This window comes from Patagioenas fasciata, chromosome 13 (genome assembly GCF_037038585.1).
Source record: "Patagioenas fasciata isolate bPatFas1 chromosome 13, bPatFas1.hap1, whole genome shotgun sequence".
Taxonomy (NCBI): Eukaryota; Metazoa; Chordata; class Aves; order Columbiformes; family Columbidae; genus Patagioenas; species Patagioenas fasciata.
In genome coordinates, this window is record NC_092532.1 from 8,536,021 (window position 1) to 8,556,023 (window position 20,003).

The 20,003-nt window shown below is 51.3% G+C and overlaps 1 protein-coding gene across 5 annotated transcripts in view; it reads right to left on the reverse strand.

Annotated features, from left to right (window-relative positions):
- The window catches only part of ZFHX3 (zinc finger homeobox 3), a 547,783-nt gene that overhangs the window by 19,590 nt on the left and 508,190 nt on the right, over positions 1-20,003 (reverse strand). For 4 of the 5 annotated variants that reach the window (XM_071814502.1, XM_065847943.2, XM_071814503.1 and 1 more), the window contains 3 exons: positions 13,696-13,803; positions 4,692-4,825; positions 4,284-4,484 (listed from right to left, as the gene is read on the reverse strand). In XM_071814502.1, coding sequence (XP_071670603.1) covers positions 4,284-4,484; positions 4,692-4,825; positions 13,696-13,803 — 443 coding nt within the window. The remainder of the gene's footprint in view (positions 1-4,283; positions 4,485-4,691; positions 4,826-13,695; positions 13,804-20,003) is intronic. The other variant, XM_065847947.2, reaches the window with a different exon arrangement.

A 20,003-nucleotide genomic window follows, 5' to 3' on the forward strand; every position in this document is an offset into this window, starting at 1 on the left:
AGGGCAGCATGACACGAACATATTCTTGGCACGTCCAAAAAATTAATCTTGGCCAGCATGAACAGCCAGCTGCCCTTGGGCGCTGGATCTGCCCGCTCTGCCCGAGTGACCCACGGTGTGGACGGTCTCTGCGGTTCCTCTGTGAATGCCCCAAAATACTGAAATTGTGCGGCTTTGAAAATAAAATCTCTAGATGGGGTCTGAGGAGATACATTACTCTCCCTATGTCCATGCAACCAGGGGGAAATACACATGCAATGCAAGGTTCCCGAACCAGACAAAGGAGGTAATTTCCATTACAAAGAGAGAGAGAGGGTGCTGGAGTGAAAAGCTTCATTAGACTCAGAGAGGCAAAGCGATGGCAGTATACCAAGGTCACTTCTAATTTAGACCATCTAATTGGCAAACATGGCTCCAAATGGCTATCATCTCACAGGGCTCAGAATTAATGAAGCCCGATTATTTTCATTACCTTCATCCGAGATGGAGAATGAGACACAGAGTGAGAGGGAAAGGGGGGAGCAAGAGGGGGCGAGAAGGAGGGAGACAGAAAAATTGAATGACAGCAGAAGGGAGAGAGCAATAAGAAAAGACAATAGGAAAGAGGGAAAAAACACAGAGATAGCAAGAGCGAGAGGTAGAGGATGGCAGGGACGGGCAAGAATCACTCGTAGAGCAAGGGAGAAAAGAAAAAGACGGAAAGATCGCTGGAAACACTGGAAAGACGCCCTAAACTGAGGAAGATAAAACTGACAAGAGGGTGGATGGGAGAGGGATGTGCAGAGGTTGAGCTCGGCTCCCGGAGGCTCTCGGGAAGCCGTCCTTGCTCCCAGCTCCAGCCCATCAGTCTTGTCAACAGACTGTGCATGCGAACTGCGCTTCACCCTCATTAAGGGGCTCTCTGCTGAAGCGGCGCAGAGGCTGTTACATGGAAAGATGGCGATTAGACCCGCTCGGACCGGCTGGAATGCCACGTCCAAGGAACCTTGGAACCTTCAGCAGCCCCGTGGAAGGAAACCGCAGGAGACGGGGCCAGTGGGAGCCCTGGCTCTGCCTCACGCTGTGTGGGGACGCGGCTCAAGCTCCTCTCTCCCAGCAGCCCCATCCCAGTGCCCCAGTGGGTGGGGGACCCACGCGTCCCCTGGGCCCGGCAGCCGGGCTGCTGGCTGCGGGAAAGGATGAGGCACGGAGAGCCAGCCCCGAGATGCTGAGCACAAGCAAGCAGCTGTTACCATGGTAACAGACATATTAGACACTGCAGGTTCCTGAAAGGCGTCTGATAAGGTATTATTAACTGGAGCCTCCTCCAAACGCCGAGCGCAAAGATGCTGTGGCGAAAGGGACCCGGTTCCCATTTACTGGACTGCAAATCCCTCGCAGTGGCACCAAGACTAGATTCACATGTCAGAGTGAGACAGGAATCTTTGATGCTGCTACATTCTGCACAAGCCGTACTGATTTCTCAAAGTATTTGCCATTTAATGTAAAAAAAGAATGACCCTCTTGACCAACATGTACTCGACTTGAGGCAGGTGAGTCAATCTTCCTCCCTGGACATGTGTCTAGGGACCAAAGGAAAGAGCTGCACAGGGTCAGGGGCAACAGCCAGGTGGAAAAACCAGAAGCACCCAAGACGATGAACTTGAAGGCTCAGCCCGTCTCCACAGCTCTCCTGGCAGAGGGATGCGGCCCTGTTCCAGCGCAGCATACGGGGACCCACACGGACCATCCTCTCCAGCGCTGCCATGTCTGCAGGATGTCCTGAGCTCTTGAACGAGTGGCTTCTGAGTCGAGTCTCCTAGCATCCTGGAGGACACAGACCTGCTCTGGTTGAGAGGATGGACCAGCCCAACCGCAGACGTGCCAGACCGCATGTCCTGCTGACAGCCCGGCCCAGAACAAACCATTTCACCCAGCGTAACAGACACCCTTAGCAAACTGGTTACGCTTGCTGGCATTGAGAAAGCAGCTCAGCTCCTGCTTACGGCTCTTGGAAGGTCAAAGTGTCTTCCACCAATTTAGTCAGAAGCTTGTAAGATTCCTTCAAGTCCTCAGAAGGTATTTACACACTCAAGCACCATCAATCAAAACAGATGCAGGTCGGAGAGACCCAGGTCTTTGTGAGGGGACTGCTCCTTGTCCTGGGTGCAGGAGCCAAAGCCTGGCAGCGCCCGCAGGCACAGCAGCTCCGGAAGGCCAGAACCGCTGCTGTGCCTCTCCCTGCCTCTCGAGGTTTTGTCATTCAGAGGGTGCTGGGGTGTCAGCCTGGCCGGGTGCTTAACGGGTTCTACAATGTGGCACCTACTTGGGCAGATGTGCTTCTCGTGGGTGGTTGGGAGTGCTGGTCCAACTGTGGCCACTGTGAGCCTGTACAGATGGCCAGGGCACAGGACTCTGCGCGGCCCGGCGGGGCCGAGAGAGCAGAAAAAGGGAAGGACAGGTAGCTGGTAAAGCAAAGGAGGAAGATAAAAGGCATAAAGGCATTTGAGAAGGAGCTATAAGAGGACCGGAGGGTGATAGAAAGAGAACAAGAGAACTGTGAGAGAAAAGCTGGGCAGCGTTGCATGTGGTTGTTCCAACGATGTCACAGGAGGCGAGTTGATATGGAACAGGAGGATTAAGACAAACATGGTATTAGTCACCTTCATTGTCAGGAATTGGCAAAGAAGGGAGAAAACAAGCAGAAATGGGGTGCAAGGAAAAAAAATCACAAAGAGAAAAAACTGTCAGGAATCAAAATAAATATTTACTTTATATACTTAGCAACAAGTTCTTAACTGCAGACACAACCTTGCCTTGAAGATTATACCGAAGAAATAATCTGACACTACATCTTATTTGTGAATTTGGAAAGGTTTTTGAAAATGTGTCTTATTAAAGCTACCTGTATCCTAAACTGACACTAGCAAATGGAACGGTGTGCTCATGTGAAACCTATGAAAAGAGAATTCATGAAAACAACATTCTGGGACTCAAAATGTTATTTACTGAAGCATGTGCTAGGTGCCGGGGGGTGGGTGAGCCTTTGGGAGCGTTTTTGTGCTGTGACAGCAGGTCCAGATCCTACAGAAGAGGCCCCGCAGCTGTACACACAACCAGGCGCTCGCCAGCAGCTCGGCACAGCACAAACCCGGGTCCTGCACGTGAGAACCTGGACACTGCACTGTTCATTTACCGCTTTTCGCAAGCACTGGCTCTTGAGTCAGATGAATTTTGCTTCCTCAGAGGTGGTGTTGGAGGAGGATTCCCATGCCGGGTGCTGCAAAAGGATGCAGGGCAGAACAAGAGCCCAGTGCAAACTACAACCTGCCACCCTGAGCTTCTGCTCCTCATCAGAATATTGCAACAGCAACCCCAGCCCATCCACAGGCACCACGCTGTTTGGCAAACAGCTTGGGAAGTGGAGTCGTGACAAGTTTTGAGCTCTACATGAAGACAGCTGACTTTACGTACCAAACTTTTGCTCCACACTCCAGTGGCTAACTTCCCACTTCAGAGAATTTTATCTGCCTATGCTTCAATTTTAAGTCAAAATCAGGAATTTCAAACCATCTTAAAAACAACACATGAAACATTAGCTCCAGTATTCAACGGTCCCGTAAAGCTACACCTCCCCTGGGCCAGCTGCAGCTCATCCCTCGCTTGTTCAGGTTACTTAGAAAAAAGGGAACTGTTGCACAACAGAAGCATTGTAATTTTGGTTGGAGTGACTCCTCGCAGAAGTAACAGATCCAACTTATCTCATACAACCACAACAATTATCCTCATTAAGTGAACGAAGCGCAGAACATGGGCAGCACAATAGACTGTCTCCTCTCCAGGAGATGAGACTGCCAAGGGAAGTTCCTCTATTGGTTCTTAAAATCATATTTTAAGCAGAAGCCCGATATCTAATTTCCTGTAATGTTACCTTAATCACCCTGGCTGTCCTCCTTGGGAAGTGCTCATCAACACACCAGCACTTTCCCTCTGCAACAGGAGCAGCACATCAGCTAAAGCATCTCCCAGCAGCTCTGTGCAAAACGTGATCCCATGCAATGACCTCAGGACTTAAAGGAAATCATATTTATCCTAACCTCTTCACAGGGAAATTACTCAACACTGCAATATTGCCAGTTCCCAGAGTGCTCAAGCATGGACAAGATCGTCTCTGTAGACACAGCATGCAGGGATGGCAAAAACCTGCGAGGCTGGAGCTGCCCAGCGCAGCGAGGCCAGGGCAGGCAGCCAGCCCGTCCCTCTGGCTCAGCCCGTCGCCGTTCGTGCTCTGCGCAGCCACTCACCGTCATGATGAGCTTCTCGACGCAGTCAGGCGACACGCTGTGCAGGTGGGTGAGGTGCAGCTGCAGATGGATCTTGTTGTTGAGCATGTCCTGGCAGAGCGGGCAGCGCAGCATGGGCTGCACCGAGTGCTGGGTCATGGCATGCACCCGCAGCCGGTTCACGTCCGTGTTACTGTACTTGCAATATGGACACTGGTACATCTGCAGAGCCAGACAAATGAATCACACAATTGTTACAGCTGCTGCTTTCCATTTTCCTTACAGCTAGACTTTAATAATTCGATGCCTTCTCCTACCAACAGTTATCACCTTTCATCCTCCTTCTCCTATTTTATTCTTTGCTTTTGGCACATATGAAACAAATTACCTGCTTGTGGATGCACAAAAAAATGGGTTCTTCTTCCTTACCTGCTCTGATTTGGTCTCCTCTGAAGTTTTTGACCATTTAAAGGAGAGAGGTGACTCAGAGCTGCTGGGAAATGATATTCGTTTAGAGGATGCTGGAGGCTCTGTCAGCTCCTTCTCTGCCTGGCTGGCTGGTGCTGCAACAAAAAGAGATTTATATCAGGACATCCTCAAAGAGGCTTAAGTTGGACAAAGCGAGTTCCATTTACTCTGTTGCTGTTTCTTGAAACACATACCAAGGAGTTGGAGGAGGATGAGTGTGGACTAACTTGTGTCCTACAAAGCACGCCTGGCCAAAAAAAGTTCATTGCTGATTATCTTCCCTAGTAAGGGAATTGTGTCATTTACAGAACGAGAGAAATCTCAGCTGTTTCTGTGGGCTGCTTACAACCTGTTGGGTGCAGGAGAGTCTCGTCCCATGTCTGGTCAGACACAAACGCTTGGCCAGATGTGCAGGCCCGTGTGTCACCCCCACGAGCAGCCACGCTGACTTGATGAAGCAGAACTCATGCTCCTGGCTCACCAGGACATTTTGCATGCAAACACTCTGGAATATGTTTGCTTTGCAGGTGCTGGAAGCCGTGGCCACAAACCCGGCCGATCTGCGCCCCGCGGCACAGTGCGCGCTGCCCGGATGGCACAGCCGGGACGCCATGGCCAGCCCGGGCCCCTCGGGAGGAACAGCCGAGGGCACTTCCTGGCAAGTGCTGCCACCAGAGCCGCGCTGGCTGAGTGGGACCAGCCGCAGCCAGGGCTGGCGTGGGACACGGACCATCCCACAGCAGGCTGAGGAGACTGGATTGCAGCAAAACAGGAAAAGGCCAATGAGCCAAGAAGTCAACAGCAAAACACTGCAAGCCACGGCACTCTGAGAAGCACATCCCTGACCTTTCCCCCTCCCCCGAACCCCGGCAGCCTGCAGTACATAAATTTGTGGGACATCTATTATTTAAAAACTGTAAGGACAAGTATATTATACACAGCCCCCGTCTCCTCCTCCCCGAACACACATTCATAACAGTACTTTAATCTGTCTCGAATCGACTTCAAACCCATTTCGCCCTTAATGGGAGTTATTCATTTTCACTTGAAAGGTAATATATGACAGCTGGATATTTAATATGATGGATCGGCTGCCGATTAACAAGGCACTGTAACGCTCTTAGACCAGTCCCCCCATACTCTTCCCCTTGTCTCTTATTCTCTTTGTGAACCCACTGGTATATGCTCCTTGCTTCAGAAGATGCCGTCAGAGTAAGATGCCGGTGAAGTGCTTCTTTCTCAAAGAACCTTCCACTCACCACCACGAGCCGTGTTCCAGAAGGTACCACATCACAGCATAACACAGTCCATTTCTAACGCCTCCCCTGCCAGACCCACCTCTAGAGCGGTTCAGCTCAACAGAGGCAAAAAACTTCCAGGAGAGGGAAAACAGGTATTGCAAACACGACAACGTTGCCAGAGGGAGGCAGGGATCAGAAGAGCTCTGGTGCTAGGACACTGCTCCAAACCTGGCGTTTCTTTGTGTAAAACGAGTCTGCGGTGCCAGGGCTGACCTGGGACAGATCTCCTGCACAGAGAAAGGGGCTGATCATGGCGGAACCTGAGTCTGTCCTGGGGTCGGAACTGCAAAGTCATTACGGTGTCTGCAAGACCAAAGCCACCCTCCCTTAGGTCTTACTAATGAAAGGTGCTTGAAGGGTGAGAAACACAGTGCTGCCCCGGACCTGCCTGTGCGGCTCCTCCGCCGAGGACAGTGTCCCTGCCTCCCTCACAGGGCCTGGGTGGCACAGACCAGTGCCAAGAGCCAGCACCACGGTGGGGGGGCCACCCGGCCCTGCCTGAGTCCGGTGTGACATGAGCGGCCCCGATGGGAGCTGATCACTGCTGACATCGTCCACTCCTCAGTGCGGCCCTGGACGCCAAAGCGTCAGCCCTGATGGGGTGTCGGCAGAGCCGTTCCACCAGCACAGCCGTGTCAGCCCCACTCCAGCCCTGGTGTCCCCGCCGGAGGTGGGACCAGCGCTGGCACCGCGGGGCAGCCCCCGGCCCACCCTGTGCCAACCCCCCGCCGTGCGCTGGCACCTCACCAGCGTTCTCAGACACGGCAACTGAATCCAACTCAGCTGCCAAGCAGCCCGTAGCTGCTAATGCCAGCCGTAACCTCTGCAGTCACAACAGGGTATTTCCTTATTTCCTTCCTACTGGGAAGTTGCCTTCTTAGAATTAGGGAAAAGTAAAGGGTAATTAAAATTGACTTTTACTTACCACCTCAAAAGCGCCCAGTATTACTAAATGCGCTTGACTCAACCCATAACTTTAATCCTTCAAAACCAGAATTATTAATGATTGTCCAGGCCCCAGAATAACCAGTTTGTTGCAGAGTTCTGAAAAATGCATACTGAATATTTGCTCTAAGTATTATCTTTTGAGTTGACAGCTCGAGTGGGAATTTTAACACTGAGACCAAAGTTTATTGTTGATAAACAGCCAAACACATAAAGTGACACATTCAGTCCACATCACAGATCAGAGGAATTAAGAACTCTCTTCTGCCTGGAGAAATGAGGGCAGGTGGCTCGGTGCTGCTGGCAGAGCTCCCCGAGCCCGAGGGGCCGACGGGACAAAACCTCCTCATCCAAAAATGTCACAAGAGCCTCGGCCATGAATGGCAGCTCGGCACCGGGGATGGTGAGCACAGGCCTGCGCACTAACCACAGGCAAGACTGCACTAGAGGTACAGGCTTCACAGAAAAGAAAAAGGCATATGGGTCTAAAGTATGATGTACAACTATCTATCAACTGGTATTTTTATTTTTTGACTCTTTAAATGGATTTAGTTCAGATTTGCTGACTTTAGAGAAAAATCTGTTTCTCAGCAAGCGTACCCAAAAGCCGGGCGCAGCAGGATGGAGCTGTGCAGACAGGCTGCCCTGCTGCAGCGCTTCTCACACACCGACTTGTCTTGGCAGCTTCTGCTTTTCAGAGGAGGAGCAGAAATCCTCCCAGGTGGTATTTCAGAGGTGAGATGGGAAAATTCCTTGAAGTGGGGATTCTTTCTCTTGCTGGGTTCACAGGCAAAACCGGCAAAGGTCCACAAAGCCGTCTGCTCCCCGTCCTGGTGGGAAGGGAACCGTTACCCCCTCCCAGCCATCGGGTTCTTTTAGCTGAAGTACCACTGACAGCCCCTTCATCTAAACTTCCATCTCCCAACCCAGCAACATAATGGAGAAGCCAATTAAATGATTATTAATTCATGCTGCTTTCCGTAAGCCAGAGGTTCTCAACTCCCTGCATTCCGTAAACCAGCTTGCCACTTGCCCTAGAAATTTACAGTGGGGTTTCTGCCATCGCCACTGATTTAAGAGCCAGTGCCCTCCCCACCCCCAGCCTACTGGAAAAAATCCCTTCCGGCTCAGTCCAGCAGCTGGCCTGGGAAAAAGTTTTCAGCAGGACTAGGGAACCGTGTTTTCACTGCCCGATGGAAAATAAAATTCCATATTTGGTGGTGCCTCACTCCTCACATCTTCCCTGATGTTTTCTTGGAGCAGTTACTCAGCATCACGAGCGCTGGGACCCGCCAGCCCTGCCGTGCCCGCACAGCCCGTGGTGGGGAACGCCCCCGCAGCCGGCACCCTGCACGGTTCAGCGGCTTTCCTCCCGAAATCCCGCCGCTGGGCAGACTGTTTCACCTGTTCCCACGCTCGTGCAGCCTCACCCGTGGTGATGGGCAAGGCCAAGCCCCACGGCCAAGGCCTCCCCGCGCAGCTCCATTAAAGCTGCGCAGGAGCCCAGAATCACGGCGCACAAAGCTTCAGTCTCAGCCTCTCCGGCAAACAGGTGCAAGTTGTATTAATAAGGCAAGAATAACTCTGGGGAGGTGACTCCATCGAGGGACCGCGGTGACAGAGCAGTGACCGGAGCTCCCGAAGGGCCGTGTGTGCATGGCACTGCCCAGCATGGTCACGTTCCCTGTCTGACCACACAGGGTCTGATGTTTCCTTCCGAAACACTCTGTTTACATTCCTTATTCCCTGAAGGTACCATTCGTTCTAATAAGATGATGTAGCCATACTAACAGGCCTGTATATTGCCTGTTGCTCTACAGTATTTTTTCAACTCTGTATTTGATAAATAACGTGATCACATGATAGGCAGGAGTAAATACACAGAGATCCGCAAGCATGCTTTTCTACTAGACCTTTATTGCTGCCTTTCAGAAATGTGGCCCTGAAAATGGTCAAATAATTTGTTTTTCTAATGCTGTGTCATACCTTCCAGCCTGCAGAGAGTATGAACGACTGAATTACTATTAAATATTCATATTACAGTACACAGAAGCCCCAGTCACCACCAGACTTTTCTGCCACACTGTGTCCAAACACAGAACACCCAGAAATATGAAATGCTGAGCAGCACAAGGGGCAACTGGAAGTAGAGCTTTCCTTGCCATCACAAGCACGACAGATTGACCCATGTCCCTGCAGACCCTGGGACACGCTGGGCACCGCGCTGCTCCTGGCACGAGGCTCCAACACAGTGCTGCCAACCCAGAGCCCTGCGCTGGGAGACAGAAAATGGGCTGTGCAGGTTGGACAGAAGGTCCCGGAGCAATGCACAAAGCCACGGAGCAATCCCAAAGATTATAACAATCCCGGCTCCGACTCAGGGAGCAAGAGAGCTGGTGAGCACTGTGGCCACAGGTGGCTCTGCCACGCGGGGTCTGGTGCTCAGATACATCCGTGGCAGCGGCTGCTGCAGACACTGACCTTGGCACACGACTAGTGAAACACACCAGCAAATGCACCTGAAAGAAAAGTTCTGGGTGGCTTCCCTGCCTCTTGGCCACTCAGAGAATCACGCAGGGCACAAGGAAAGGCAGGGCATGGAGAAAATCACCCCATCCCAGGGGCCCACTTTCACACAGTGGTACCTAAAGCTCTGCACCTTCTCTTCCAGCAACGGTGTCTACAGTTATATCTTTAGAACCACAGGAAATCTTGGGGGTTTTTAATTACTAAGTGGCTGAAAGGAAATAAGCAATAATATTTTACATTTACTTATTTAATATGGTTCCTTAGTCAACTATCGATATGTATGAATATTACTGTTCAATTCAGTTGAATAAGTATTTCAACTAACCCACCATGAGAGTTCGTAACAACTGATTTACTAAAATCAACATGTTAAGACTGGGAGATGGCCTAAACAATTACGCTAACTCCTTAAAACCAGCAAGAAGGGCTGGCAGTAGCCATGAGTAGCCATACTTCACCAGGTATAAACAGGAAAAGAAAGCTGAAAAAAAGTCACAAAGCCGCCCAGGCTGACTGCAAGGGAGCACCAGAGACTGGTGCAGGTGGTTGGAGTGGAGGGGCAGGACGGGGGACCCAGCAGAGGGTGACGGGGATGCTCTGCAGCTCGGGCGGTGCCCACGGCTGTGGTGCAGCCCAGGGAGGATCCCCTGCCTGACCCAAGAAGGGCGATGGGCCCTGGGGTCCCCCAGCCGCTGCTGGTCCCTGGCCTCCCCGCTGCCCGGCACAGTGTGTGCCTGCAGGGAGCCGGCCGGCCTGGCACAGTGGCTGCTGCCCGGAGCCTTCGGTGCTTTGTGAAACCCGGGGGAAAAGGCGCAATCCCCATGTGCTGCCAGCCCTCCGCTGGGTTTCCTTCACCAGGAGCCAGCGCCCATCGCTCCAGCGCCCATCGCTCCAGCGCCCTTGCTCTGCTCCACAGACTCTCCCCCTCATTAAGTGCTCAACAAACGCCATATACTAAAAAAGCAGAAAAAAGCAGCAGCGGGGGAGGGGCAGTAATAGATTTCCGTCAGGATGTGCCTGACCTGTTTTTTTCAATTTCAGTAATTAGAAAGGCAGTGGGCCTGTAGGAATTATTCATAAACTGCAGGAGCTGTGCAGTATACATTTATGTTAAACATGTCAAATCCGATTGAAATCATGCCTGCCAGCACCATACTCCATAAACACACTTTTCTGCAACAATTTCCCAGCTCTCGGCAGCCCATTAATACCTCCTTTAATAGCAATCTACCACGGATTCGAATCAGGGACGCTCCATTGCACTAATTGCCCTGTGTTAGGTGAGCATCATGGATAAAAAAAAAAAAAATCATTAAAAAAAATAAAAGCCCTTCAGGCTAGACCTCTAGAAATATTTCATTTTAATCTATATTTTAAGCAGAGTTTGTTTCTTGTTTTTGTAGAAAAAACCCTGATATTCTACATCTATACAGCTGACAGTGCATTAAGAAAGTCTCTCATAGCTGGGTCACTGCAGATGAAGTGCTTCTCTCTAGCCAGAAAACACATATAAGCCCCACCTCAAATCTCAAAAGTCTTGTACTGATCTGCCCTGGTCTGATTCAGGCTTTCGCTGAAACCACTGTGTTGAATATTAATCATTTACATCCTGCCTTAAAAATGGAGCCGGGAATAGCCACGATTTCTTTCCTCCTTGCTGGTTTGCCTGTGATAAATCTCAGATTGGTCACGATGAGATAATTTCTAAAGCTCAGCCATCAGGTGAGGAGCATCCCCCTGCCTGGCACAGTCCTTAAATCAGATGGAGTTCCGCACATGTATATTGTAATGGAAGCATTACCTAAAAAATGCTTCTGCTTAAGAGTATTCTGCTTTAAAATAAATAAATAACTGAAATGATAAATTTACGTTGCAGCTGAGACGTTTTTGCAAATGTACAGAGGGTTTTTCTTTTCCGCGCAAAAACTGACACGGGACAGCGGTGCCGCCACCAGCCCTGACCCGCCCGGGGTCTGTGCGGAGGGAGCTCGTGAGATACAGCCCATGCCTGTTAGAGATCGCACAGGTCTTTAAGAAAGCAGAAGAAATAATCACCCAGTGCGCAGTTAAGACACTGAGGCACAAAAGGTGAGTAAATTGCTAAGGAACATAATGATCAAATTGCAGCAGAAATTGAACAGAAAACAGGTCTATCAGCCCCCACTGCAACACACTACTTATTGGCTCTGGGCCTGCACTTCCATCTCCCCCTCCACAGACCTGCGGGTCTCAGCAGCACCTCAGCGTCCCCCAGAGCGGGATCCGCTCTGCCCGCTTCACCCGACACAGCTGGGCTCATCCTCTCCGCACATCTCTGAGGAACCTTCCGGAAAATCTACTCCAGTGCTTCACAACCTTTACCAGGAGAATATATTTTTTTTTAAATTTATTATCTAACCTCAATCTTTCTCCCTTCAATATAAGCCTATCACTTCTTGTTGTCTATATCCTGAACATGGAGAACAAATTATTTCCTTCCTTTCAGAAGCATTTTATGCACAAGACGACATATCTTGTTCTCCCCTTTGGTTTTCTCTTTTTGGGTCAAATAAGCCTGTTTGCTCCATTTTCCTCTCACAGCTGATGCTATGCAGACCATCCTCTCTCTGGGCCATTCCTGCTGCTTGGTCTTTCTGAAATTGCTTCTCAATCTTGATGCCCCAAGAAATGGACACAATCTTCCAGAGGAAGCTTTCCAGTGCTGAAGAAATGCACCCCTTCCACAGTATTTTCACCTACACCATAATGTTTGAACTTCATTTCGAGACTGTCCTGAAAAGCAGCATCAAGAATCTTCCTAAGAAGAAGATGCAAGATACTGACTGCAAACAAGGCCTTCTTCACACGGAAGGAAATTGGGTCGTGTTGACATGATTTGTTCTTGACAAATCCGTGTCGACTGTTACTCATCTCATTATCTTCCCGTCAGTACTTACAAACGGTTGGTCAATTCCCAGGAAAATCTGGGGCAAATGAAGCTGCCAGGTGTGCGGTTCCCCAGCCAGTCTTGCAGCCCGAGACAAGCACCATGCCAGTCCCCTCGGCGTGCTGCCTCTGTTTGCTGTATGTTCACAGGAGCTGACAGGTCAGAGGATGCTGCCGCCACCTTCTCAGAACACCCAGGTATGGAACAGTGGGTCGCTGGTGTGAAAACATTTAGCAAACATACGGCAAACTCTCCCTACGGCTGAGATTAAAACTGTAGTGAGGTGAAAGACCACGTTTCATCCTTTTGAAGACCGTGTGAGCTGGAATATCTCTTTGGCTGTGTCTCACTAAGAGGCCACCACAAACCCGGCAGGAGGTGGCTCCTGGCAGAAGGGTCTCTGCGCAGACATCACACCGAGCAACCATAAGTCTGCAAACCGACGGGGCTACTGTGCAGAAAGAGAGGGAAATCCAAACTGCTCTGTCCTGGCCAAGGGAACTGAGTTCCACTCCCAGTGCCTCCACTTCCACACCTGCACAGAAGCGGCAGCACATGCCGAGGAGGGGAACAGCCCTCTCTAGAGGAGGACAATCTCACAGTTTTCTCGGCTCAAAGGCAAGGAATATTTAAAAGATTCCTCGCACTCACCTCTGCAAGACAGCAACTATCTTCTTGGAAAGACAGAGTAACTTAATACCTTAATAATTAATCCACCTAAGGATTTTGCAAAGAGACACCATTCAGAGTCCACTGCAACAACCTAAGTATTGTTGTGCATCTGCAGTTTCCATTTCAGGATGTCATGGCTCCAGCAGAAAGCAAGCAGTTAACTGAGCTCAGGATCTGCCTCTCTGCCTCAAAATCTTACTGTCAGAGCCAGGACCGTGATGGAAAAGCAGACTAACAGTCTCTCAAGTGGTAACAACACAGAGTGGGTTTCACGATATGCTTAATCCACCCGAAGTGCTGGCGGCTGCCCGGAGGGGCAGCCCCTTCCCCCTGCTCCTCATCCAGTGGCCGTCCCGGCCCAGCCAGGTCCAGTGCCTGAGCACAGGGAGCTCTGACCCACCGCCCCTGCCCAGGGGATGTCACTGACTTGGCTCAAACCGCATGAGTGTGCCACGAAGCTGCACACAAAGGCTTCAGAGGACAACACGTCACACTGACAGTGCTGTGGTGCGGTTGTTGAAGGGAAAAGTTCTGCAGACCACTGCTCTTCCCACTTTCCTGGATTTAAACAAAAAGAGGGACCAAAACCCACCTGTCCATTTACTCTGGTCCTTGTCCCCTCCACTCTCTTGCTCCTTAGCAGGCTCTTCAGCATCACCAGCTGTTTCATTGGGCCCTTCCACATCCTCAACGGATTCTTCTGAAACAAGAGAAGCAGAAAGTGTAACATAAAAATGGAAGTCAAAACAGAAGAGCAAGTAACTGCCATTGGACAAGAGCAACTGCCAGCACTGAAGCACAAGAGCTGAGTGGCCGCTTCCAGTGTCACCCGTACTCTCCCCACACCACCTGCTAGCTGGGCAAGAGAGAAACGGCAGAGAAAAAACGGGAGGGATGAAGAATCTCACCTACTCCTACCACTTACAGCTACTGTTGTCCCCTGAGGTGTAACAAACAGTAAATCAGCTACCTGGTATAATAAGTTTCTACCCAACCACACCATGGATTAGAGAAGTGCCAGGGACTGACTGGAGCCTCCAGCACCTTCAGCCTTCCTCCTCATCCCCATCTCAAGGTCTTTAGGCTGAACAGCACTGCAGAGCACCGACCCTGGTCACCAAGACCCCAAATTCACTGCAGAAATGCCCCCACTCACTCCTGCTCAGACAGCACAAGGAGCAGCGCTGCTGCCTGCGGCCACAGCCCCAACACGAGGCCCGGGGGCTCATTTCCACTCCAGCCAGGGGAAGAGTTTGAACACAGGCAGGATCACACAGGTGCAAAAGCATGAAGGAGAAAAAATACTCGGTGAAGCGAAGCGCTGAAAGCTCAGAACAGAACACAAAGTGCCGCTGCCGTGGCTGTCAGCCAGAGCCCCGGCGTGCCGAGGCGGTGGCACCGAGCGTGTCGACACGGCACAGCTCCGCTCCGCGCACAGGCACCCGCGCCAGCGGGACACCACGCCACAGCAGCTGCATTACCATCTAATACCTCGGGTATGTATGTCTGGTGCTTGCAGTTTGACAGCAACCACGCAATTGGCAGGGGCTACATCAACACTGGGAAGAAAGGGTCCTCTTAAGCCATTATATCCTCTTTTAGGCAGAACAGTTCATAATTTTAACTCGCATTATCTGGTCATGGTAAATCCTAGGCTATCCTGAGGTTCCATCTGAACTACCTGACCAGTTACAGCACCACCTTCCATCCTCCCCCTAACAAAGACAGGGCTAGAAATCAGGATTAAAAATATATATTAGGAGGCTGCAGATACTCAGCAGTGCCCTTGGAGAATGCGACAGCTTAAATCAGGGAGGGACTTGTAAAAGCATCCAGCGATCAGCACTGATATTAAGTGGAAGCACTGTGATTTATACTCTACCCCTGTTTCACTCTGTTAAAAGCTGGAAACTCTTGAGAGCTGCAGGGATCCCTGTGGTGTTTGCCAGGCAAAGCAAGACCCCCAGGTAAGAGGTGTGCTGGGTGCCATCGCTGGGCAAAGCACCTAACACGTCAGAACATACAAACTGGTGATGCAAGGGTAAGGCGAGCAGTCTGCCTGTGGTCAAGTTTGCTGGAGGGAAGGGCTTGGAACTCAGCAGCTGGCTTCATGTTTCAGAACTTAAAATTCCAGTTTTTTTCCACTCTGGGGACAAAACCAACAAATGGTCCCCTCAACCCAACCCAACCACCTTGCTGCCTTCAAACTGCTGCCATGCAGGGTGAGATAGTGTCTCTTCAACTGAGGCAGTGGCATGGAAAGCAGCTTTTATCTGGTTTTATTAAAAACCTTCATTACAGGGGTTCTATTATTTATTCAAATCCTCACTTTAACCTCTCTCTGGACACCCAGCTTTTCTCTGCCGGTTCCGGTGCTCCCTTGGGGCCAGTGCCCTGGCTGCTGCAGACAGATGTGCTGACAGAGGTGGGTGGGAGCCACCGTCCCACCGCCCCGTTGCTCCCCTGGCCCCCGTTGCCCCCTCCACCCCATTGCCCCTATGGCCCCACCGCCCCACTGCCCCCACCCGAACAAAGGGCCCAGCGCGGCCGCACTCCCGGCTGCCGCCCGGAGGTGTCAGCACCGGCCTGGAGCAGGAGGAGCAGGGCGGCCGGCTGCTGCTCAGACACTGTCTGGGCTCTAACCTGAGCATGTGGAAATAATACACGTTTTCAAGTGCACTGTCTGGTTCGAGGGGAATAAAATAGGACATTCATAAGCAGTTACACCATCTGTCTTTATACCATCATCATCATCAACAAGGGAAAAAATAGCTCTTTAAAATGGATGAAAGCCCAGGCTGACAGTAACCGGAAAAATGTGAGCTATGAATACCAATAACGGCAGAAAATGATTAAAAAACAAGGCTACAAATGGCAAATCCTCCTTCCCCGCTGGGCCTGCAGCCCCTGTGCTGGTCCCACAGCTCCAGCCAAGCCCCCGCAGACCCTCGCACCCCTGAGCCCGACCTGTAGCGGCCCCAGCGAGACCAGAGCTGCCTCCTCTCCCGCACACACCTCGGGAGCAAACGTGGCCTCTACACCTCCTCCTCCCCCTCCCGCCTGAGCTCATATTTTCTGAAGTGTTTGGTTTTTTCAAAGCAGGATGGAAGGGAGAAGAGCACCAGACACATCTGCCCACAGAGGCTGCGCTCAGCTGGGAAGGGCCCTAGTGCTGCCCTTGGCTCCTCACTCCCGGAGCCTGTGCCGAGGACAATCCTGCTCCTCTCCCGGCACCCAGGGAGCTCCCTGCACCAGGGACCCAAGGACACCCCAGGGACACCCTGAGGACACCCTGGGACTCAGCGCCTGGTGAGAAGCCTCAGGGAAGCGCTCACTCCCGGCTGCCTCAGGATCCCACTGCAGCAGCCTCCTGCTGCAGCCCTGCTCACCCTGCTCAGCCTGGCCTGTCTTGCAGCCGCAGCGTTTCGGCTGAGCCCAGGGCAGTGGGGAGAGCATCCTCACTGCACTACTCCTCAGCTGGCCATGTACACCACAGAGAGTGGCGAACCGCTGAGAACCAGCGCCAACAGACCGCATACAGGGCACCACGGGTGATCCCACCAGCTACCAACAGCGAGATCCTCCAACACAGGAAACAGTGCAGCAAAGGTCCTGTTCCCCAAACATGTGCACCCCCGCTCTGGTGACAGCGCTGCAGCTGCCGAGGCGCTCCTGAGATGCGATGGCAGCAAACACAACACACACACCAATGGCACCCAGCGTCCATCCTCCTGTGCTCCCCTGGGACACCCCTCTGAGAGGACAGGGCCAGCAGCACGGCTGGGAGGGAAAGGTCTGCTTTTCTCCTCAATCCACTGCACATGCAACAGTGAGCTTCTATCTGCAAATCCTGGTGTCACATTGCTCCCATGCTGTGTTTGAGCAGAGCTTACCACTGTCTTTTACTAGACATCCGAAGAGCCCCATATGACAGACCCACAGCTGAGCGTGAAGCCTCGTGACCACAGCTCCCAAAGGCTGCAGGAGGCCATGGTCAGCAGGACATAGGGAGTTTATCTCCAAACCATGACCATATTGTTACTGGTTGACCATACCTCCTTGAAGCTGTACACACTATTAGGACTCATTTACCTAATGGTTTTCCTTAAGAAGACTGATAAAAACTCTACCAGTCATTTTGTCATTAAAAAGACACCCAGCTTAAGACCATACATCCCTAAAGGTGTCCCAGTCAGAGCTGGTATCCAGAGGGTGATAAGTCTCTGCAGTGTTTCGGCAGCATACAGGGGGGCTGACCAGGACTTGTGGGGAGCTCTGTAGAGAGATGCTTTGTGAGAGGGGATGGGGTTGACTCCTGACCCGGGAACCTTAACAAGGGGCTCTGGAAGGGCAGCAATGCTGCTGCAGCCCATGTCCAGAAGATGCAGGTGCCAGACCGGTGCCTTTGGTTCCCAGAAACACCGGCGATGTGGGGTTCATGAAGGACAAGGGGGCTTCATGCTCTGTGGGAGCTTGCCAGGGTGGGTGCAAGAGCTCTTGCTTTGGGATTTGCACGGAGGGGACTGTGTCCCACTGAAATACAAACAACACAACCTGCCCATGGGTCCCCGTACCAGGCTGCCATCCATGAGGCCATGATGCTTTATTGAGAAATTTTCTTAGATTTTCCAGCCACTGGGGTTCGGGTCAACACCAAGAATGAGCACGTGTAGCTGCGGGGCACCTGGCATCCAAGAAGCCTGCTCGCCCACCGCACCGATCTGCCCATGCAAAATCTTAGAAAGAGTCTTTTCCTCCTTCATGAATAAATCATTTTAGACAGCGGCATTTCCTTTTAATTTAAAATTAAGCCACTCACTATGGTAGGGGGAAAAGAGGAAAACAGTCTGGAAAATCATGAGCATCTGACATCTGCAGATGTCAGAGAATCTCTGACTCAAGTACACACTGAAAATACAGCCGGGTCCCCGCACACTGTGACACACGCACACTGCCCCTCTCAAAACCCACGATGTCTGAGGGTAGAAGTCAGCAACCCCCAGGTGGATCCAGGCCAGCCTGAACAGCGCAAGACCTCCCAGCTCTCCTCTCAGCTGGATTTTCCTTAACAAACTCAGATCTTTATCCAAAGGGATAAGGGGCATTTCAGGGGTGGCGAAAATGTAGGGATGGGAGAGAAAGAGCGTGCGCTCGCCTCCCCACCCTCCGGCAGGCTCGAGAGCTGAGAAACATTAGCTGTCATGAACCACAATCAAATCAGGTTTGAAATATTTAGCAGTGGCTTGGAAAATGCGGTGGTGCAGCTCTGACAGGCGAGATGTGCAGACACCCATTTTCCATTATAATGGAAATATCAAGCCTGTTCTGAATATGTATAACCTAGAAAAATGTATTGATTTTTCATTTGGCATTAAAAAAAATGAAATACCCTGCAGCTGTCAAAAGCTTTTTGTTAAAAGCTCATCTTTCCTGGAATGAGGTTTACCAGAAACAAGTTTTAATTGTACACAGGGTCTCTCCTTTGAAACAAAAAGAATCCCTGATGCTCCCTTTTTTCAGGATAAGTAGCCAAAAAAGCCCATGGAACGACAGGATTGAGACCCGGCTGACTTGTGCAAGCTGACGCTGCCGGGAGGTGACAGCCCGGCGTGTGTGCAGCCAGCTGTGCGCTGCACATGCACCGACACGCGTGCCGCGCCGGCCCCGCGAGCTGCTGTGGGCCAGGTCACCCCGCAGGGCTGCTGCCCGGCCCGGCTGCTCACACGGGTTCCAACGCCTGGCCCCAGCGCCCCGGCAGGAGATGTGCCGCGGTCCAGGTCCTCCGGGCAGCAGGGGGGCTCAGCCCCCAGGCTGTGCCGGGCCAGAGGACACCGGTCGCTGCTGCTCGCCCTATGAGCGGCTTTGCTCAGCTGTCCCCAAACTGCACCCCGCTGGAATGACGATGCTGGCTCAGAACGGGCGGCTCACAAACACGCTCTGTGCTAGCACATAAGTGGATTATTTTACATAAACTTGTTTATTCCTTTCACTTTTCTAAAAGGAAAAGCAGGACTCCAAGCAGTGAAAAGGAAGCACCAGGCACAGGTTACTAGAGAAGCGCCATGGACTGCAGCCCTGATGCAAACACAGGTGGGTGAGTCCTATCATCTGACAAAAGGATGCAGAGAAACAGCAATAATGCCACATGTATCTTGGATTAACGACACTTATTTCCAAGATGGCCCTGTCTCAGAGTGCGGTTGGAGCATATCTGTGCAGCTTTCATTGACAAAAAAGAAAACACTGACTATGAGCGTGCCCCCAGCTGATAAAGCCATCCCGGTTCCTATCTTCTCAAGGCAAGGAACGTTTATCTGGCTTTTGTGCAGTTAACTAGAGAGACAAGCGTTCAGATAAATAAAACAATACATCCAACAGCAAAAGAACTATTTGTGAACTTCTAGCTTCTGTTCCTTTGCTTTCTTCTCCAAAGAAAAAATTCAGAATTTTTGGCCAGTTTCCCTGAACAGATCTGAAAATCCTACAACAGCTTCCAGGTCTCTGGTTATCTCCCAAACAAGTTTCTTGTTCAACAGATATGGGATGACCCTCTGGCACACATTAGCACCTTTTTCTCTTAAATACGAATGCGGTGACTAATATGGTTATTATTTTTGCATTTGGTCACTTGATGTGATTTCCCAGCTCCAGCCGGCAGCTCCAGCTCTGGGCCTCCCACGGCTGAGCAGTGCCGGGCTGGGGCCGGGGGGCCGCTCAAATCCTGCAGCCTTTGGCTTCAGGCTTTGGGTAATGTAGCAGCACTAGGAAAGGGAACAATGTCATCAATACCAGACAATTTAAAGAAAAGACAATTTCTGTCTTAAAAAAATAGAAGCCAGTGGTGGTGAAACCTGCCACTGTCTGTTTTAAGGGAAGAGAAGAGCAGGACATGGAGCAGAA